The following is a 16,074-nucleotide window of genomic DNA, read 5'->3' on the forward strand; positions in this document are numbered from 1 at the left end:
CATTTTATTATTTTCCCAGGGATCTAGAAAATTCCAAGCCTCAAATATTTATCCAGGCCCTTCAAAGAGGAAAGAATCAGAAAGGAGCTTCCAAATACTTTTCCTGGTGTATCAGTTAAAGTGACCCAGCTGTGTAACAGATAAGCCTCAAACCCTTATTAGCTTCCCAGAATAATAGTTAATTTTGTCTCTAGCAACAGTCCTATGCAAGTAGAATCATCCAGGAAGCTTGGAAAAAGACTCCTTCTGTTCTCCACACCCAGAAGTTTTGATTGGATGGTTTACAGGAGGGCCGGACATCGAGGAATTATTTCCAAGCTCCGCCAGGACTGTAAATCATGGTTGGAACCCACTGACCTAAGGGAATATAAGAGCTTCCTCATTGGGCATCTTCCCATTCAGACCTCTGGGCGAGCTTCTGAAAGCTGTCTGTATTGGACGTTCCTGAGATTATTGATCAGTGTAACGGAATGTTTCAAAAATTCTAAAAGAGAAAGACTTGGCAGAGAAAGAAGTTTTACCAAAACTAGTCTCTATAACTGCATGAGTCCTCCTGTTAACTCAGGGTCATGAGATGTACCCTCCTAAGCCCACCCTGTTGATAAGCCCAGACTTCATCCTTCCTGACACTTTCCTGTCACATCAGTGGGACCGGAGCACTACCTGCTGTGTGTTTATACGTAACAGTTATTATCTTAGGTAGTACAGGGTAGTGGTTAAAAGTCACACAATATGAAAACTGGATTTCCACCCACTAGCTGTATAACCTTGGAAAAGTTGCCTAACCCCTCTGCCTCAGTTTCCTCATCTACAAAATGGAGAGAATAATTATAAATTTTTTTATGAAGTGTAGTGAGGATTAAACCAGTTAATCCATGGAGAGGCCTAGAATAATAACTAGCACATATTAAGTTTTCAACAAATGTTGGCTACTATTATTTGTTTTTATTATTGTCAAGTGCAGGCCTCTGCTCTAGGTGGTCAGGGGTACAGAGATGATGAAGACTATGGCCCTGTCCCCAAGGAGTTCACAGTTGGGCATGGGAGGCAGACACACAGACATGAGCGGTGATAGATGTGACTAGGCTATCATACTATTGTGTGCATAATGCTAGGAGGGTTTCCAAGATGCTATTAGGGGGGCAGGACAGGAAGGGGTGGCATTAGATCCTTAAAGAGGGGGCCTCGAAAGCTGAGACCTGTAGGCTCAGTCTTTTGTTCCTGACATGACACGGAAGATGAGAAAGGACAAGACAAAAACCCACTGGCGACATCTGCAAAGAGACATTTCTTTGCAGTAGTTTGCCAACCACACCAGGTGAGGCCACCCCTAGTCTTCAAAGACAAGGACAGGGGCTTCTGCAACATTCCCTCCAGGGGATTGTACCCATTTATGGGCACTTCCGCAGATACTGCCAGACAGCGAGCCTGGATTCAGCCAGAAAGGGCTGCAGTTTTCCATGGGGTGGTTGTGGGAATGTTGGCGGGTCTCTGGGTCCAGGAGCAGACAGGACCAGAGGCAGGATGGGCAGAGCAGTGGGAGGCAGGGGCTCATTCTTGGGAGTTTCACAAGGCACAAAAATTCCGGATCGTGTTTCTCCCTCAGCCCCTTCAGGATATCCTGTCATTCAGCCAGGACATATATATACAGTCGAGGTGGCCAATGTCACTGCCACCCCTGGATTTGCTGTCTTTCCTGTATAGAGGCGGGTCCCACAAATCATCTGGTTCAGTCCAGGGAAAGGAGAGGGAAGGGTTTAAAAACAGACACTGAAATGAGAAAGAATTCACTGGGAGTTCATCAGGCGAAGTTGAAATAGGGCAATAGTTCTGACAGGCGCTTGGCACGGAGAAGGAGCAAATATTTTCTCGCTATGCTACAAAATTTAATACTTTTGTTTCTTGGATTGGTTGTACAAAATTTCTGCTCTCCACCGGAAACAACAGAGCAGGTAAGATGAGACGTCAGTCTTTTCATTTATTAATTTTCAGGATATATTCAAAAGCGTTTTGCTTTCCTATGTTGTCACGGGTAGAGAGTACTATCTGGGCTTCATGGAGTAAAGAGAAAGCTTGTGGAGAACAGGATCTAGTGTGATGCACCATCTTTCTGTAGGCACACTACCCCAGCTGGTTATTTCTATGCTAAAAGGCTCTTGTTGGCAATCTCTGATTTTAGTGCTCACATCCCTTGTTCCATGGTGGATTTGGGTATCCTGGGTTTTGTATGTGTGTTTGTTTTAATAGTCTCATCACTTCCCATTGCACCATTTGGAATGTAGAACAACAATGGCTGTGGAGAGGTGGTGTGGGGAATTCCAGGTTGGGTGACATCTGGCTGAGAGATACGTATTAGGAAATGCATTAGGTATTCCCCCTTCTACATTCCCAAGTTGTAGGAAAAGTACCCGGGGCACTTTACGCCAGCAGGCCAGCTTCTCAAGCTAGCTCACGTGAGTTGTCATCATAAAGCAAGTTCAGTGTCAGATGTGCATCAAGGCCAGCCTAAAAAGGGTGTGGGGTGTGGGAGTCAATCTGAGGGGTTTATTTAAAATGCACTTCCCAAGATATGGTTTCTGCTCTGTGAATAATAAACGTGATTCTGAGTCTGTGCCAAGGAAATTTTTATCAACCCCAATTTCACTTCAGTTGGCTGTAGTCTAATAATATTTTTCACAGAAACATTTTTTAAAATGCCATAATGGTTGCTCCCTCCAGCTGTGAGGTTAGATAAGGGTGAGTTTGCACAGTGGTTTCATTTGTTTAACAAATATTTCTGAGGATCAGTAATTTCTGCTCCACAGCTTCCTGGCTGTTCACCCCTGAGCAAGTGACTAGTCTCTCTAAGCCTCAGTTTCTCCCCTGACAGCGCTCCCCACTCAGCAGTAACTGTCATCCTCGCCGTCACCACCACTACCAGCGTCGTGGGTGCCAGCTTTAGTGCAGAAAGCAGGTGTCGACTGATGCTTAAGCTGAGTTTACTCTTCCAGAAGAGATCATATGAGAAGTACAATGAGCCACTCCATTTGAAAAGATCAGTCAAGGTATTTTTGAAAAGAGAATATTAACTGTGGCCTACTAAGAAAGAAAAGGCAAAGTAAGGTCATCCCATCTACTTACCCACATGGGAAAACCTAATGTAAAGAACATTCTGCTTTAAAAAATATAGGGGCTCGTGACCATAATAGGAGATTAATTGAAACTATATCTAAGGGTGGTTTTGTTATTACTCCATAAAGACCATCCAGTGTTATTTTGGTTCATAGTGACCATTAAGTGAAAGCCACCAGAAAGAAAACAGAGGTTTTGATTTTCTATCCACCACTCTGTCGTGTGCAGGGAAGAGACATGGCCAACCAAGGACTCCGAAGACCTCTAGCGTACAGTGTGGTCTTGGGCAGGTCACTGAGCCCCCTCACCTCAGTGAGCTCCTCTCTAAGATGAGGATGATGCTACCTGCCCTACTGATATTTAGGGTGGTCAAATCAAATATGATGCTGCCTTTGAAAGTATGCATAGTGATGAGCTGCTCTATAAGTGGGTTTCTTTTTGTGCAGCCTTCACAGATTTCAACAAACATAGAAGCATTTATGATGTTCTCATGACCCCTAACAGTGCTGGGCCTGTGGGATGACAAAAAAAAAACCCTTAAACACGGTAGTGTTCAAGTGGAGAGCAACAACAACAAATGTGCTCTATTGGCCAACCACTGAGAAAAGGAAAAGAGATGAGTGTGGTTTTGTGTATGCGGTGGTGTTAAACAGGGCCTTGAAAGATTAGAGGTTTGGGTAGCCAGGCGGAGAGGAAAGAACGTGTCTCTCAGGAGAAACAACAAGCACAGCACAGAGACGGGGACAGAGAAGCGGTACAGGAAGTAGCACTCACTGCCTGTGATATTCCAGTACCGGGCCAGGCACTTTGCTCATGTTACATCATTTAAATTTCTCAATATCCTGGAGAGTGGTTATCAATATATTCCCCTTACAGAGAATGGTGAAGACTAAGGAATTCATTCCAGATTATGCAGTTAACAAGATACTGAGCTTGATTCCAAGCTTAAGTCTTTTGACTCACAAGTTTAGTCTCTCGTCATTGTACAGAGCTGCTTCTGTTAAGTTTTGGGGAAATGAAGGAAACCTGGAAAAGGTGAGGAAATTCATTTGGGAGGATCAGCACCAGCAGCTTGGCTACTAAGGGATCCTGAGACAGGGCCCAAGTATGGCTGCATCACTCCTTGTAACGGTTCTCTGCAATATTAGCAAACAGCTGCCAATATTTTCTAGTGTGCCTGTCTGATTTCCTACAATTCATTTATTCAATCAACAAATAACTACTGCACATTGCTATGTGCCAGCCACTATTCTAGGTGTTTCAGACAAAGCATCAGAAAATGAAATAGGAAAAGATTGCTGCCCTCACGGAACCCACGTTCTAGCTGGACTGTAATCAAAAGAATACAAACATCTCTGGAGCAGAAACTGTACGGCATTTAACACTCAGACCAGCCTATGGTCCATTTATGACCAATTGACCTTGAATAACCTGCCTTAACAAATTTCATTTGAATATATTCTACAATATATTTCTCCACTTAGAGAAGTGTTTATAGTGAGGTTACCTTACCTTGCTGGACTCTACGCTCCAGATCAGGGTGGTACAAGCAGCCTGTAGCACAGCTGTGGCAGACATTGCTTGTAGATCCCAACACTTTCCAAATAAGATTGAAAGCAGCCTGCCAGTCATTACTAATCAACCTCATTGCCATCCTGGTCATTCCATTGACATAAAGTCGATGGAGAAGATTGGCCAAGCAAGGCTCTGCTAATGGAACTTGATTTTTCTTTTCTGTTTTCATAGACAAACAGATGCGATAAGAAGTCTCTGCTGGTCATTAGGACTGAGTGCCAATCTTGCTCACTCAGCTCGAGAATGAAGTGCCCGGATGGTTACACCAAGGTTACCAATGGCTCCATAGGGGTTCGAGATTGCAGGTACCCATTATGAGAAAACAGGGCTGCTCGAGTTTTGAAACTCAAGGGATTGTGAATCCAGATAGAAACCTCTTGTCTCAAAAACTGCAAAGCATTTCCATGATTCTCTCTTTCTCTGAGACTGCGTTGAGCCCAAACTTAGGTGATTTACAACTATGACCTTGAGTCTAAAAAAAAGTATTATTGTTGATTCCCATTTTATTACAAAATGGACTATATTACATGGTACAGAAACATTCTTCCTTCATTTGGCCCTTCTTTAGTTTGAAAATCTGGGGTTTGTGTTACTGGAAAATGGTTCCAGGCAGAACACGTTACAAAGCCTTGTTGGGTCCAACAGTCATCTTACTAACTAGCTAGGACCCTGATACTAGATGGAACCCAAAGAAGGGAGACAGCTGAATTACAGTAGCTCTGTTGCATTTTGTGTGAGGACTGCATTCCTGAAATCCTCTTAAGATGCAAAACTCTTGGGATTCCAGGCTAACCCTGGCAAAGGATGACAAGCCGTTCGGCTCACCAGCTAATGGATGCAGCCATGGAGTTCAAGTGCAACCACAATATTTTTTATTTACTCAGTCTACTAATTTAAAAATTAGGCAGCCCTCAGTGACTTTCATTTTTAAGTCAGGGACAGAGAATAAGTATGATTTCTTACTTTGCACAAAATGAAACCTTAACACCGCCATATCACACTATTTTAAATTCATGTTTGCTTAATGTGGCTGCACTATATTCTAAACCCAAGTCATCATTTTTAATAGAGGTTTCCCAACACTAATTGGCCTAGAAGTAGCAAGCGTACGCGGCAGTTGACCACTCAGTCACCGAAGTGGGTGCACATTTGCAACTAGTTTCTTTTAGAAAGCATATCAGGAAGAATTAGGGTTCAAGTTAAAAGTACATAGTGACTTTAGTGAGAACTTTTTTATACTAGTTACTTTTTTCATGGCCAGGGTTGGCACTTGGCTATGTCCCACCCCACTCTACCCTAAACACACACATGTGCACGTTCACAGAATAAGATTAGTAGATTAGTGCACTCGTGTTCTACATTTTAGTATTAAAGATTTCGATTTATCTTTTATTTATACTGAAACAAACCCAAGACTGGTTCTTGAGGGGATGTTTGGTTCTGCCCTTGAATCTCCCTTTTGCAATCTTTATAAAGAGGTGACCCTGCTAGCATTCTCAACCTTTCAAAGGAATCGTCAACTCTATCTTTAACCTGACTGCCCATAAAGCCGGTAGCTCTGTGATTAATCAGCTACCCAACAGGCACTGGTTCAGGAGTACAACCTTGAACTCACCAGAACACTGTTAGTAACAGCCCCGCTGAAAGAAACACTATTTATGGAGGATAATCTCTAGAAACACGAGAGTCAAATCCTGCAATAAGCCACCCATGCAGAGACCTCTATAAGTAGACAATAGTGTTTAGCCTCCAAAGAATGGCTATTCCAGAACTGTACCTCGGATGGTACAAAAACCGTTCTAAAAAAAACCATCACTGGATTTCCCTCAAGAACAATGTAGCAGGTGTTGCTCACTACATTACACCGCCTCTCACAGAGATTTCTACATCTTCGGTACCCTGAGCAGTTGGTGTGATTTAAATTCACAGACCCTGTGCACCACGTAACTCATGGCTTCTATTCTTGCATTGGTTGCTAGGGCACTCAGTGACAAGTGTGAAGTCCACTCGTCCCATGTGCCTAGAACCTAACCTCATTTTTTTCATCTACTAACTTCACTTCCGACATCATTTTAGATATTTCACCCCTATTTTCTTTGTGCCTTGATTTTTTCATCTAATTTTTACAAGTAAAGATAAATCACGATTGTTTTTTCCAACTTTTGTGTTCAATGTATATACGTATTTTTAAATATAAGCAAGTGTAAAGACCTAAAAAAAATGTAGGGCAATTCCACTGCCCAGAGTTAACGCGTCGCTCTGCTAATGGGTTATGTCTCACTTTACCCTTCAAGGTACTCCTTTGAGGTCAGGTCATACTCTCTGTCCCTCCCCGGATGCCGCCACATCTGTAGGAAGGACTACCTCCAGCCTCAGTGCTGTCCCGGCCACTGGGGCCCAGACTGCATGGGTAAGTGGCAAAAGCTTTTCTCAGATTTGGATACTCCCTTCTCCATGTCCCATTTGATGGAAAATTGAGAGGAAGGAAACTTGATAAAAGGAAAATGTTAGCATCTAGAAAGTCACGGTTCTGTTTGTATGTAGAAAAATTTTCTTGCCCTCTCAGCTTTTTTAAAGAAAACTGCTTTCCTCCAGTTCGAGATTTGTCTTTAAGGGAATTCCTTTACCATTCAGCAAAAAGGGATAATTGAAAGGCTACCCATTTTTACAACAACAAATAACTGACTATAGAGAGGAAGTAAGAATGCTGGATTTTAATGACCCCAAACACAATTTTCTGTAAGAAGTTTTATGACAATATCTCAGAGGCTGTAGTTATTGTTTGGCAACCAAAATAATCATTCAACCTTCTAAAAACTTAAGTTTTAGGATGGAATGAAAAACTCTATAATGACTAGTTTCCACTGTAAGGAAAACTAGCCAAGTCTGAGTCAATGGTACAGTTAGACTTCTGTGGTCAAGCATAGCATTTGCTAGCTGAACTTGAACTTCTATCCCGATGGTAGATGTTTACATTCAAGTCGTGACTGCATCCTGGCTGTGACGTGCAAGTTGTGTGAGATCCCCCTTTTGTTCTTGGATAGTAAAAAATCAGGCATTTTAATTCATGAACTTACTCTTTGTTACATTTCATCTTGTAAAATGTAATGAAAATACCTCAAGCATGCACTCAAGGGAAGAGATTAGTTCTCTTTAGCTTTGTTTTTTCTGATTTAAATAATATAAGCAAATTGTACACAGCTTGTAAAGAAAAGTACAAAGAAAGAAAAATAGCATCTTGTATTTTGTCACACATAGGAAACCCTAGACATTTTGGTTTATTTCCCTGATCTCTTCTTTCCTATGGCTTCTAAGTAGTTGAGCCCACAGTGTATGCATAACGTTGTCACTGGTTTCTTTGTGTAAGTAATGATGAAATGAGTTATCTTCCATTAGTCGACATTGCTGACATTAGCTACTAGACAGGTCCTTGGCCTATATTATCTGATTTAATTCTTAAAACAAATCTTTGAGTTACACATTTTTATCTCCATTTTGCATATAAGGAATCAGATATTTGGAGATTGTTTCTTGCCAGTTTCCTTTGAGCTTTTAAGTGATCATGCAAATTCAAGTTCAGGGCTGCTGGCACCAAACTTGCCACAGCAGAGGAGGGGTTAGTATCCTCCAAGTGGGTTTTTTTTTTTATTTCTCTTTGTATTGGTAGTCCTTTCAGACCCCCAGTCGATGCCTGGATTATGCTCCTTACCTGGAAAGGTCAAGTTTGGGGGTTTAGGATATCTGGCCCTTCTCTTGGTTTACTGCTCTGCTCTGTTTCACTCCAGCAAATTGACATAGTGTGTTTCTAAGAGTTTATTAGGTCAAAATCAAGTGATTAACCCAGACTTCCAAACTTTGAGAACTTTTTAAGTATCAGATGTGGTCATCACACCCCATTTTTATAGACACCTGACATAATGGAAAGAACCCTTAGATTTACTTTTCTCCCCCTAACCCACAGAAACTAATCTGATGCTAAGTTATTAATTAGACACACTGTAGAGAAGAAAGGTTCGGCCCAAGATATAAAAGTCAGCATGTTCCACAGAATGAATGACAAGCAGACCACAGCCAGGAGAGAAAAAGAACTCTGGCCTGCTACCAAGTTTTAGGGTTTAATCTAATTCCATCAGTACTGGTTTGGGCAAGTTATTTCCTGCTTGTGCCTCAGTCTCCTTAACTGTCAAGGGTGGTAAAAATCTTACTTTACAAAAATACAGTACAGACTCTAAAACATTGATGCAAGTAAAAATACTAAGCAATGTGTATGCCACTAAGAAGGTACTTTATAAAAATATTATGAATAAATGAATGAGTGAATCACAGTCAAAATAGATCTCTGATAATGAAAGGCAAAAAGAATGACACCCTTTCTCCAAGACCTTTTTAATTTTTTTAATATATTTTATTGATTATGCTATTACAGTTGTCCCATTTCCCCCCTTTATTCCCCTCTGCCCTGCACACCCACCCCCTCCCACCCGCATCATCCCCCCCCACTTAGTTCATGCCCATGGATCATACATATAAGTTCTGTGGCTTCTCTATTTCCTATACTGTTCTTACCCTCCCCCTGTCTATTTTCTACCTACAACAGTGGTAACTCAGAAAACATGAGCAAGCAAGCAGGATTCAAAATCTTTCAGGCCATCAGTCACTCTGTGCTAGGCACAAAGGTGACACCTAAGATCCCACACCTAATACTGAAGGAGTCTTAGAGGATTCCTTAAACATAACATTCAGGCATTTTCTTCTGATGGGTCTCAAGGCCATTGCAGCAAAACACGTGAAAACCGAGGCTTGGACATTTTGCTGTCGTCTCGCTGGTGCAAAAGTGTACTCCCCTTTATCTCTGTCTTCCAAACATACTGAGTGTCTCAACAGGCTTCCTTCCTCTGGTTCAGGAAAGAGATAAGTCTTCCACTGGGCTGTGTGTCAGTTCTCACTCACATTTTCTGGTGATGACAAGAGAGATCTTGCCTATCACTTACATTTCCTCCAGGATAAGGCCATTCGGAACTGCTGACGTGTGTCCCTCCTCCTTTCTGAGGAAGCTCAAGCTCCGGAATGGCCTTCTTCCCAAGGCAAGAGCAGCACCCACTTCATTTTTAGTGCGCTGTGATATACATTCATACTCCGCCCCCTGGGTTACTTTTTAAATTATTTTAATAGTACCTATTCAAATTAGAAAATAACTCTATGGTCCATTCTGAAAACAGGGAAAACACAGTGAAAAACATTACTCATCCTCTTCTAAAATTACAGCCTAGGGAACACAGTCAATAATATTGTAATAACAATGTATGGTGTCAGGTGGGTACTAGAGTTATGGGGGAAATCAATTCCTCAGTCATATAAGTGTCTAATGACTGGGGTGTACACCTGAAACTAGTATTGAGTATCAATACTAGTGGAAAATAAAAATTATTAAAGTGTTTATTCTTCAGAAGTAAGATGTGTCTTCTAAAGAAAATTACGTAGCACTAATAAGGAAAATAAAGAAAATAAATATCAATAAGCTGCCAAAGATATCCACTACTAAACTGGGGATCAATGTGTAGAGTCATATACAGTTGTGATTTGAAGGCACAGAAATCTGGATTTAATACCTGCACAACAATTTATGAGCTCCATTTCTCTTGATCAATTTACTTTACCAAACCAGGGCTCACTTTTACCATCTGCATAATGGAAATGCTAATTAGCATGTTTTTTTTGTGAACACAAAAAAGAAAACATAGCTATTACTATTAACTGTTGTTATTATTACCATTGTTATTACCTTTTGCTATTATTTGTTTGAGGTGTAACAATTTTTAGACCTACACACTGCCTTTGTTTAAAATACCATACTTTTAATATACTTTCAGGTAACTTGTCATTTTCGTTTAACTGCGTGGTTTGAAAATGTTCTATGCAAAAAGAAGTGGCTTTAGTGACACTTTTTTGAATGACTTTAGTAAATGCTTCATGGCCTACATGTCCTGTCATTCGGGGAGCAAATGCCTTATTTTGAACACTTACGTTATTTCCGATATTCCGTTTGTTAAATGAAACTCCGGTAAACATCATAGCCAAAAAGAGAAAAGGAAGAAGGAGGCATGACTTCTCACTTGAGGAGAAAAATATCACCCTGGCACGACAAGGGGGCTTCTACCCCTGTTCAGCACGCTCGCCCCTCATTAAGACTTGCGCTGCTTTTCCGCTGTGTGTATGGAAGTCTTTCCTCATTAGCACAAAACACACTTTTAACCCTGAAAATCAATACGTTTAAACAACCAATTTCTATTTAAGATGAAACAGACTTTTTATTTGAACACGCCAGATCTTTTCCTTCCACCATTAACACTAATGGATGTGAGCTACAACTCAAAGTCATGGGAAAGGAATGTGGAAAAACAATCTGACTGTTTCAAAAGGAAATGACCTTGATTCTACTTTTTGAGGTCAGTGCTATCGAACTGTGCGCACTTGTTTTTTGTATCGTGTTATTGGCGTTTTCAGACCACTTTTTCTTTCCTGTGGTATGTTCCTGGCCATTCACTGCCCAGGTTGCAAACAGACAGTATGGATCTGAGACCATTCTGTAGGTAGGTCCTTTTTGGCTCTGACTAACAAGTAATGCTGAGCTTACATGAAGAACCTACTTCACATCAGTTTCCCAGACAGACAGTTTCAACCAGAGATTTAAATGGAATGGCAGGGCATATTCTCTGCCTCGCTGTGAGCCAAGCTTTTAAACAAAAGTGGTGACAAAGAGTAGGCACCTCCAGGGGTCCTTGGGAGATAAAGTTACAGGGAGGTCCTTGGCCTCTTGTTGGCCAGGAAGTTTATTATCTTCCTTTAAAGAAACAGGCAGCCGATGACTTGCTGACTGTTTAGAATGGGTAAGCTCCCTGCACAGGCAAGTCATAAGCAAGGGACCACCAGAGCAGCAGTGACCAAAGGGAAATGTGATAACAACCTAAAATAGCCTTATCAGCTCCTTGGGCCTCACAATGTCTCAGAAAAGTGCCCTTAGAGCAAAATCCGTAATCTCTCTTTCAAGTGTGGTTGCTGAGATGTCCATTGTACCATCTTTTTTCTTAACGGGAGCTGGAGGTGATAGCAAACGATTTGAGAAGCAGGAAAGAAACTCACACTTTGGCATAAAAACCTTTTCACCTCTTCCTTGTCTGGGAAAATCTACATTCATCGTTCGACATAACCAGTGGTTCTTAAACATTAATGTCTGGTAAAATTACTATCAAGCCTGTGAAAATGCATATTCTGGGGCCTCACACCCAGAAATCCCCATTTGATAGGTGTGAAAGGCCAAACCTGGCATAAAATTGTTATAAGTTATTATTGACCAATAGGGTGAATACGGGCTGATATCCAGCCCATTCTTGGCTCACCGAGCCATACACTCTGATGTGGCCTGGTCCACCCCAGGGAAGGACCACCTCTCGATTTTAGTTTCATCTTCTTGCCAAGCCTAGTGTCTGTGGGGATATGTGGACAAGGGCAGTAGGGTAGGGAGCTCTTTCTAATTTGCACAAAGGCTGTCTGTGCCCTGGTGGATTAGCCAGGGTCCCGTGAAAAGCAGATTCCAAGACACAGCTAGAGCTGCAACAGGTTAATGAAAAGAAGTGCCTGTGAAGGCAAGTGAGAAGGAAGCCAGGAGATGCAGGGGAGCCAGCAGACAGGTGTAAATAAGGGAGGGAGCCAAGGAAGGGTGAATGGAAAAGTCTCAGACTACATGTAGTTCTAAAAAAAAAAAATCAGTGAAGCTGATGGGGTTTCCTCCAGCCAAAGTCACCCAACAGAGGAGTCCCCCATCTTGCAGGAAGAGTCCCGCCTTGGTATCCCTGCCACGCTCAGTCACTGCTGGAGGCAGCCATGGGAATTGTGGTCCTGTGAGCAGAATGGTGTATTTCCGGAAAATCATGCTCCCACCACAGAAATCTGAGAGGTGCTTTTCCGTGGCTACTATTCCTGCAGAGGAAGGCCTTCAGAATCCGCCCTTGGGCAGTGCCCACTCCCAGGTGATTAGATGCAGATGGTGCAGTGAATACCCTTAGAGGAACACCTGCCTATACTTTTTAAGAAGAAAGGCTTGCTAACTGTTCCCCAAGGAAAAAGGGCACAGTGTCACCATCTTGGGAGCTGGGATGGGGGAAGCTCCCCAATTCTTCAGTGACCAGCCTAGAATATGGTTAAATTCTCAATAGATGACTTGGACCTATTTTCTTCTCTATATATTAGCACAAGGCATGGGCAGAGTGGAAGGGACACCCTCGTGATGGCCTCAGAGGAGGTGTCCGGCAGAGCATCTTTGTGGGTGGGAAGGGCACAGGCAAGATGTGGAGGGAAGGGCATGTCTGGGGTAGTCTGCTGGGGTGGACAGAAAGGATGCGAGACAGGCTGCAGCACAGAGGAGACTGGCATTGCCCGCAAAAGTAAAATTGCCTGGAAGGGCATTTCTGCAAGGTGGCGCTGATTTCTGAGTGCCAGGGTGGAGGAGGTTCTGTGTCGCCTCTGAGCCAGCCCAGAAGGCAGGCTGGGGGTCTCTCAGAGAGCCCTTTGCATGCCTAGCCCCAAGGAGAAGCACCAGGGCCAAGAGAAGTAACAGCGACAGAAATGTCACCTCTCTGTCTCTCTGCCCCTGCCCAGAGTTGGGCCTGGTTTCCAAAATACCATCTCAGCCCAAGAAGATCCCAATAGCAAAGGAAATGGGACAAGAGCCATTAGGTAGTCAATGATTTCTGGAAACACTCTCTTGGTACCCTGTGTCCTCCACTGAGAACTCAAGTGCTTCTGTTGGTTTTCAGATGAACCTTAAAGTGCTACCTGGTCCCTGCTTGATGAGGCCCCCTCCCTTCCTCTTCATCCTCACTTCCTCCTGCTCTTTTTAAGATAAAGACCACAGTCTTTAACAAGGCCCTCCCTTAATGATCCAGCTGTTGGCCTCTGTTGAGGCCAGCTCTGGGTCAGCCAGGCCATTTAGGATTAGGGTGTTTTCGGTAAATGTTGGTAACCTCCAGGAGATGGAATGGTGAGAGCTCTCACCCTCTTCCCCCCAACAACCCCCATCCCACTTTTTAAACCAGTATTTATTTGATTGTCTATGAATCCATGCCTCTCTCCCCACTGGACTGGCAGGATCATGGAAATAGAGACCAGTTCTGTATGCTCACCTTGTATATCTAGGACCGTATTTGGTCCTGATTCAAACAGGTGCCCAATAATTTAGTTTCTGAGTGCTGTTGCCTGTTATACTGCCAATCTCAAAGAACAGAAACTGGAGAAGACAGCGTATCCACTCTTAACAACTCCCTTTTATTGAGCGCCTACTATTTCCAGTCCCTACCACAACCTGCCAGGACAACCAACACTAGAACCGAATCTCAGAGCCAGGCATCGACCTTCCCAAAGGAATGCAGCTAGCAAAGAGTTGGCCTGGGGTTTGAACCCAGAACATTCTGACTGCAAAGTCCCCATTCTCTCAGGACACTCTTGCATCCCATGTAACCACTGCCCTAGCCGGGGAGAGCAGTCCAAACCCACATGTTAGTTTTCAAAGCGTGTCTTCTCCCTCACTCACCTCTACACATCCCTGTTAACTGTGCTGTGGCCCAGGTGCACGGTAGTTCCTGGTTGGTAGATAGCGTGGTGATGAGCAGCACGGTGTGGAAGACTCTGGAGCACCTGCCTGGGTTTGAAATCTGTCTCGGCCAGTGTTGTGGGGTGAAAGACCTAGACCCTGCGGTTTACTAATATTCTGCACACACGAAAGAAACAGAGGGGCCAGAGAGAACCCAGTCTACAGGTGCCAGCTCGATTCTCTCACCTGCCTGTACCTGAGAGTTACACGTGTTCTTAAAGAACTAGCCTAGTAAAAAGATTGTCTTTAAATTAAAAACTAGCCTAGTCACTCAGGTGAGCCCATCGGAGTGTCTTAGAGAGAATGGCTTCCCTCTGTGGTCTGTTTTTTAGAGTCTCTTTCCAAGAACTGTTTTTTCAGTTTCCATGGCTGCTGATTTCTCGGAAGATATATGGCCTAGAAAGCCTGTGGCATGGGAGATATCCAAACAAAGGACTTTGTTGATGGGTGGGGAGGGCGGGCAGAAAGGCGGACTCTTCCAGTAGAGAAGGGGCCACTGGCCAGCTGGGTGACTTTGGGCAAGCCACTGCACTACTCTGTGCCTCAGTTTCCTCATCTAGAAAAGGGCATATAGTAGGTGCTGACCGCACCTTGCAGACTGTGTGTGTTCGTGTGTGCCATTGCGAATGAATGAATCTGAGCCCTTTGGTACCCTAGAGTGCCCGGGAGGAGCGCGGTCCCCCTGCAGCGGCAGGGGCAGCTGTGCCGAAGGCATGGAAGGGAACGGAAGCTGCTCGTGCCAAGTAAGTTCAGAAATGTGTTCTTCTCCCCAACTCTGCTTACGTTTGTCCCTCCTTAAACGTACACACCCAGTAGATGGAGTTTCTAGGAAGTGATACTGGTAAAAAAAGAAAAAATAGGCAATCTGCAACAAAAGGACGGCTCAGAGGCTGGGGGCTGTGGAGTTAGTTAACTGCTCAGCCTTAAGTGGACCCATCTGTGAAATGGGTTTGATCATAACCCTATGCACTTACATTTGTTGAAAAAGCGAAAGGAGGTCACAAATGTGAAAATACTTTGTGACACCGTGCAGGGCTCTAGAAACTCTTGTGGTTGCTGATGGTAATCACCACCGTTCGCCGACCGCTCCCGGGGCTGTCCGCGGCTCCCGTTGGCAAGCACCGGGCCTGCCGATTGAAGGATTGCTTTGTTCTCCCACGAAAGCGACTTTTTGCACGTTTCAAGCCTTTGGTTAAAATACAAAGAAATCCTTCTGAAAATGAGCTCAACTGTCTTTACAAATGCAACCTGGAGTTTTCATTTCATCCTTTGGTGACATTCTGTTGTGGCCATTACCACTTGCCCTGTATTTATATCTTTGGATTGACAAAGCAGCTTTCTTATGAAGAACTCTGAACTCACAGTAAAAAAATGATGCAGGGATTAAGGAACATATTATAACAGAAAAACAGCAAAGAATACAGGAAATAATATAAAGAAGGAGCTTCAGGATAGGCGCAGAGGAAAGGTATATTGGAGAAACAAACCCTGGCCAGGCCACCGGTGAGACATCCATGGGCCTTCTGGGTGACGTCACTCACCTCGGGTCTAACAACTCCTACCTGGGGTGTTTTGCAGGAAGGGTTTGGTGGAACAGCCTGCGAGATCTGTGCTGATGACAACTTATTTGGACCCAGCTGTGCAGGAGGTATGTCGGATGTTTGTGTAATCCAGGGCATTTGCAAAGATTGAAAGTCAAACGTGGCTTACATAGCTGAAGACCCCAGAAAGACTGTTCCATG

At 43.4% G+C, this 16,074-nt stretch overlaps 1 protein-coding gene across 2 annotated transcripts in view; it reads left to right on the forward strand.

Annotated features, from left to right (window-relative positions):
* Window positions 1-1,696: 1,696 nt before the first annotated feature.
* The window catches only part of STAB2 (stabilin 2), a 123,727-nt gene continuing 109,349 nt past the window's right edge, over window positions 1,697-16,074 (forward strand). For both annotated transcript variants that reach the window (XM_053921971.1, XM_053921972.1), the window contains exons 1-5: window positions 1,697-1,952; window positions 4,858-4,991; window positions 6,981-7,096; window positions 14,990-15,075; window positions 15,911-15,980. In XM_053921971.1, coding sequence (XP_053777946.1) covers window positions 1,875-1,952; window positions 4,858-4,991; window positions 6,981-7,096; window positions 14,990-15,075; window positions 15,911-15,980 — 484 coding nt within the window. In that variant the 5' untranslated portion in view covers window positions 1,697-1,874. The remainder of the gene's footprint in view (window positions 1,953-4,857; window positions 4,992-6,980; window positions 7,097-14,989; window positions 15,076-15,910; window positions 15,981-16,074) is intronic.

Source organism: Desmodus rotundus, chromosome 3 (genome assembly GCF_022682495.2).
Source record: "Desmodus rotundus isolate HL8 chromosome 3, HLdesRot8A.1, whole genome shotgun sequence".
NCBI classification, from domain to species: Eukaryota; Metazoa; Chordata; class Mammalia; order Chiroptera; family Phyllostomidae; genus Desmodus; species Desmodus rotundus.